Here is a 5,629-nt window from a genome sequence, read left to right as displayed (position 1 = left end):
ATCCACATCGGTTCCGCTATTCATAAATATTTACGTTTATACATTTTCTAAACAAATATATAATAATTCATAAAAAGATAATCTTAAAAGTAACATTTTCAAAAACTATTCGTATGCAATCGATTTATTGATTTTGCTTTCAAAAATATAAAATTTATATTCTGAAGTAAATATTTTTATCCCTTATGTATGACGAATAGAAAGTCCTTCGCTAACTGGACGCCACTGGACAGGGCAGGAGAGGTTATTAGCCCTCTGTGGTGTCCACACGTCTTGTGAACTTGGGACTGATGATGTTTTTGTATTATGACATAAACTATTATAATTACTGTTTAGTAGTTAATTTGTATGATTATGCATTGATATTCGTTAGCTTTAATTTTGCTACAAAACGTTTGTCTATTATCAACTTTACGTTATGGTATCCAATAAACTTAAATGAATTGTATACCTCCTACTAATATTATAAACGCGAAAGTTTGTAAATATGGATGGATGTATGTAAGTTTGTTACTCTTACACGCGAAAATCGTTAACCGTATATGTATGAAATTTGCTACACAGATAGTTGGGATTAGTAAGCAGGTTTTGCTTAGGTAAAGATAGAACTGTAGCCCTAATATGTTATTTATGTTTAAATGTAAATGAGTTGAATAAAAAAAAATATCATGAAACTCTCAAATCATGGCAACCTCACGCATTCCGGACCAGCCTGTTAGGTCCCGGTTTACAGCCTAGTGTTAGATGTGAAACCAACTTTATTGTTTTTGCGCCGCGCCCACTGACTGCTTTCCTTGGCCATTTTATCATTGCAATTATGAGTCTATATTGAGAATGCAGGTAGGTGTGGCTCAGTGGTGAAGACCTCGGATTTGTAATCTATAAGTCGGGGGTTTGAGATCAGGCGTGTTTAAAAAAAAACGGTATAGAAAAACATCGTGAGGAAACCGGATTGTTAAAAAGTCCAATCTGAATCTATTTTAATCGTATTATGAAAGATTATCTTCGTTTGATTGTTTTCTAAGAATGGAGGCGAATCTTCAAATAAATAAGTATCAATTACATGTAAATAAATATACTAAATTGAAACAGAAAGCATCAATGCGCATTTATATAATACTTTTAAATACTCATATCATAAGTAATCAACGGTTGTACTAAGACTGTGTTTCCAAACGGTTAATTGTTCGCGACAGTAGAGTACAAATAACAATACATTTCAACAGCAACTGTGTTTCCCACCGCTTATCATTACATTGCAAAAAGTGTTGTAATGTCCGGCGAGCGGTTTCGAGGAGAAATGTGTGAACGATTGTTTGTGAGATATGTACTATATTTGTATATATATACTTACTAGCTGTGCCCCGCGGTTTTACCAGCGTAAGTCCGTAACCCGTAGGAATATCGGGATAAAAAGTCCTCCAGTCCAGCTATATATATAGTATTAAATCTGTTCAAAATCTGTAAGCGTCTTCTCTAAGATTCAGGTAATATGACGCTATACTAGCTGGTATATCCTACTAATATTATAAATGCAAAAGTATGTAAAGATGTGTGTTTTTATTACTCTTTCACGCAAAAACTGCTGAATAAATTTCAATGAAATTTGGTACATAGACAGCTGGAGAACTGGAATAACATATAGGCCGCTCTCTATCCCGATATTCTTACGGGACACGGACTTACGCGGGTGAAACCGCGGGGCGCAGCTAGTTAATTCTAAAACATAAAAAACTGTTGTTTATTATCACAATATCCAAGGCACAATAAATCCTCGACCGATAGAGTCGATTTAAAGCACGATCTGCCCTAGGTAAGATACCATCTAACTATACTTTAAGCCCACCTTGTAATTTTCTCGTTGCTCGTAAATGGTGTTTTGCGATTTAACTAGTTTATAGTTAACCGACACGTGAATAAAATTGCATATTAGTACGTACATTGAACTGTTATTTTTTCCGTATTAATATAGTATCTATATTAAATGGAATTTAGCAAGAAATGTGAGGTTATTTGTAGAAGGGTTTTTAAATTATTTTTATGATAATTTTGTAATAGCCATAATTTGATGAAGATATTTTCCTATCCGGACTACAAACAGACGAATCTGTTAAGCGTTTAATAAACCATCGTAAGAATAGCTATGGATAGCTTAATTGAATAAAAAATAACAGTTTTCAACTACGTATTTACAGATTTTAAAGATAGATGAATGAGAATGGTTTATTAAATCTAACAGCAAAAACATTAGTTAACTTCTTGCTATTTTTATATCACAGGCGTATATAAATACATTTGCCGTAATAAAACAAATTAAATTTTTCTCTTCTCTTAAATTGCCTTTTTTCAAGCAATATCCTAGCCTAGTGTAATTACATGGTATTAAATACAAACAAAGTGCGTTTATATTATCGTTTTAGCATATAAAAGTGGGTAAATGAAAAAAAAAGACATCATAATTATATTTTTTTATTAAACAACTCATGTACATGTGTAACTTACTTATTTTAAAACTCTCACATTGAATATAACACAACACACGTCAGCGATGTTGTCCTCATTCCAAAGTTTTATTTGTATTGGAAATTTTCCCTGAAAAAAATAAAATAGTTACATAGTATATAAATTTGTAGACATATAAAGGTAGCATTTATATTTTATTTTTATATACTTTTTTCATTATTTGCAACTATAAAGTTTAGCTTTTCGACGTCACGTAAGCAGTCTGAGTGCGTTACGTAAGTCATGTTTATCTAAATGAGTTTAGCCGTTTAGATTTGGATTTAAACATCAAACACATACACATTCGTATCCAATTTTTTATATGCATGAATGCATTTCTATACAATTATTGTAGTGTATGGGTATTTTTTTTGTCTTTTAAACTACGCTTTCAAAACTCACTCGACTTCTTTTATTCAAAGATATCGTTGTATTGAAGCTCTGTCGCGTGTTTTTCTGTAGGGGGCAGGTGATGACGTCACACCCGCTGGTGGGGGGGAGGATTTCTGTGCTGAAGGTGGCGTCTTTCGCACTGTCTCCATTTATAGCCAGTTTGAGATTGCTTGAAGAAAATTCTGGAAATATTATTTAGTATTTGTTAACATGATGAGTAAAGCATAAAATTTGGGAACACATTAAATTATTTTCAAATTATTTTTTAAACATGTTTATTGTGTTTATGGAATTATTGACCATATTCAACCAGTACGACTGTTTATAAAATTGTTGAAGAAATAACAATATAAATTCCTTTATATTTCATAAAGAGCCATCTAGTATGTAAAACTAAACAAACTTTATATCTTATATCAATAATTATATGTACAAAGTACGAACGTACAAGTTACGTTGTTTGTCTGCCATGGGACACCTCGACTATTCAATCGATTTTAATCAAATTTGCACAACATTTTCGTCTCTTTATGTCATAGAGGGAAATCGAGCTGGTGGGTAGCCTACGGGATCGCCACTGCCCATGAACATTTGCAGACCGAAGGTCTATGCAAAGCGGTGACTGTTTTAAAGGCACAAGAAAATAACTAAAAACGGCTACGATGGCGGGGTTCTAATAATATACTTACGAGGATTAAAATCTACAGTGACTTGGTAAAGCTTGTTTCGTCTGATGAGGCAGAAAGCGGGTCCGTCCGGGCAAGGGTCTAAATGTACGTTGTGGATGCTACACGTGGGTGTGTCAACTGAAACACGGAAATAAAAAAAAAAAACTGTAAAAAAAAAAACATTCATTTATGAACATTATTATAATGCCCCCCTTGGTATTTTGGTATAATTATCGTGTTAAAAATTGCGCCTTTTTATACAAGTGTTCCCTCAAAACGAAAATCTGAGGGGTCTTATTTAAAATCTCTTTCAAATTATTATTGTATTGGATTACTTAAATATTTTAAATATCATTTACGATCTATGGAAGTGGTGCAAGGCGGCGGATTGTATAACATACTTAAATAATTACAAATTAAAATTAGGCATTGAAACAATATCATTGTATCATATATAACTCCTGTATATGATAGTTCAAAGACCCCAGAATAAGGTTATCAAGGCTCCAAAGTTTCATTCCTAAAATAATTATCATCGAGCACTATCTGATGTATCTATGTTGTTACATTGCAACACGATTGTCATAAGTAAAAAGTTTTCAGATTATATCCATTGTATTGTTATTTCTTTATGTACAATAAATATTTTTTATTATTATTATAGTTATCAAACTACGTACTTAGCCATTGAAACTCAGGTAAACCGATTCCTGACGATGTTATTACAAAAGCGACACCCTTACTGAGCACAGGAGGCCAATCATACAAACCCAAATCTGTTAAGATAATCGACTAACGAAACAAATGGATTGTTCAGCCGACGTCCCAGGAGGTTCTCAACCATTCAGTTTAATTTTAACTCCGTGAGATATTAATAGATTGACGTTGTACATAACTCTGTATGGAAAGAATACTTAATAAATAAAAAAATAACGTTCCTATATACACTATACAGTAAATGGGCTTAAAAATATATCAAATATGATAAGAAATCTCAGGTTGAAATATTTGCAAATATGTTTGTAGTAATTCGCAGAAATTGTGCTTAAATCCGACATGCGGGTCCATCAGGTGTATGATGGATAGATTTAGACATTATGTCATCCCAAGAAATTGGATTTGTTGATGATTTTTGCAATACCAAACTTCCATTCCACTTGTCATTGGAAAAAATAAAAGATAAAAAAGAGACACTTACCCCCCTTACATATCTTCTTTCTCACCAATTCCGAGCTTGCAACAGAAACAAACAAATACAATAAAAATAACCTCGCGTCCATTGCTGGTGCGGATCGACTGCAAATAGCCTTATCTCTGTGTTTATTTGTGTATTAATAGACCAAAACATTTATATGACACGTGATTCGAGCCAGTTAATATTACAATGAACCAGGATCTACTGACTTATAATGGATGTTTAGTTCAGTGCAATAATTAAAGAGAGCAGTGTACATATATTATTAGTTATACCCTGCCGCTTCGCTGTGAATAAATACATAATGCTGTGTGAGAAAAGATGTGGATGTGTGTGTGCATTCTGTTTGACCTATAATTTTTTATCATTACAGTAAATTTATGTTATCAGTTAATGTAGGTTTTCTTATATGATTACAGATACCTAGGAATTAATTTGAATATTCCAGCTGTAAGACCAGGGGCGGATTTGATACATTGGATGCCCTAGGCCTTTGAAAGATCGCCTCCCCCCACCTTCGTGCTGTAAAGCATAAAAAATTACATGAACTATAGGAATCAAACTAAAATGAGAAAAAAACGATAGTCAGGAAGTGATTTAATTAACTTTATCAATGTATTTCAGATATCGATTCTTACTATTTCTATTGTAAGTTACAATTAATCGTTATACAAAAATTCCTTTTGCCGAGCTTTCTGAGCGGCGAATTTGTTTATCAAATCATCACAATCTAATGACCGTAGTTACTATGATTCCATGCAGAGGATAGACAGAGCATTCAACCTGTCCACGTTCATTTTGCAAATTTTGCCGCCCTAGGCCCGGGCCTACTCGGCCTATAGGAAAATCCGCCCCTGTGTAAGGTATTTAT

General features: G+C 33.1%; 1 protein-coding gene across 1 annotated transcript; it reads right to left on the bottom strand.

Annotated features, from left to right (window-relative positions):
- Positions 1-2,454: 2,454 nt before the first annotated feature.
- LOC119833136 lies at positions 2,455-4,947 on the bottom strand. Its single transcript, XM_038357049.1, has 4 exons — positions 4,762-4,947; positions 3,585-3,701; positions 2,905-3,077; positions 2,455-2,592 (listed from the first exon to the last, which is right to left on the bottom strand). Exons 1-4 carry the CDS (start codon positions 4,841-4,843, stop codon positions 2,503-2,505), a joined length of 462 nt encoding a protein of 153 aa, XP_038212977.1. The 5' UTR covers positions 4,844-4,947; the 3' UTR covers positions 2,455-2,502.
- Between the last annotated feature and the right edge of the window lie 682 nt (positions 4,948-5,629).

The sequence above is a fragment of the Zerene cesonia genome, chromosome 16 (genome assembly GCF_012273895.1).
Source record: "Zerene cesonia ecotype Mississippi chromosome 16, Zerene_cesonia_1.1, whole genome shotgun sequence".
NCBI lineage: Eukaryota > Metazoa > Arthropoda > Insecta > Lepidoptera > Pieridae > Zerene > Zerene cesonia.
The sequence above is the reverse complement of the archived record's forward strand: the minus strand, read 5'-3'. Positions and strand labels throughout refer to the sequence as shown.

Coding starts and splice junctions, on each gene's coding strand:
- LOC119833136 (XM_038357049.1), bottom strand. CDS start 4,843: ATGGACGCGAGGTTATTTTTATTGTATTTGTTTGTTTCTGTTGCAAGC. Junction 3,702..4,761: donor AAAGAAGATATGTAAGGGGG/GTAAGTGTCTCT, acceptor TCCGTGTTTCAG/TTGACACACCCACGTGTAGC. Junction 3,078..3,584: donor CACTGTAGATTTTAATCCTC/GTAAGTATATTA, acceptor TAATATTTCCAG/AATTTTCTTCAAGCAATCTC.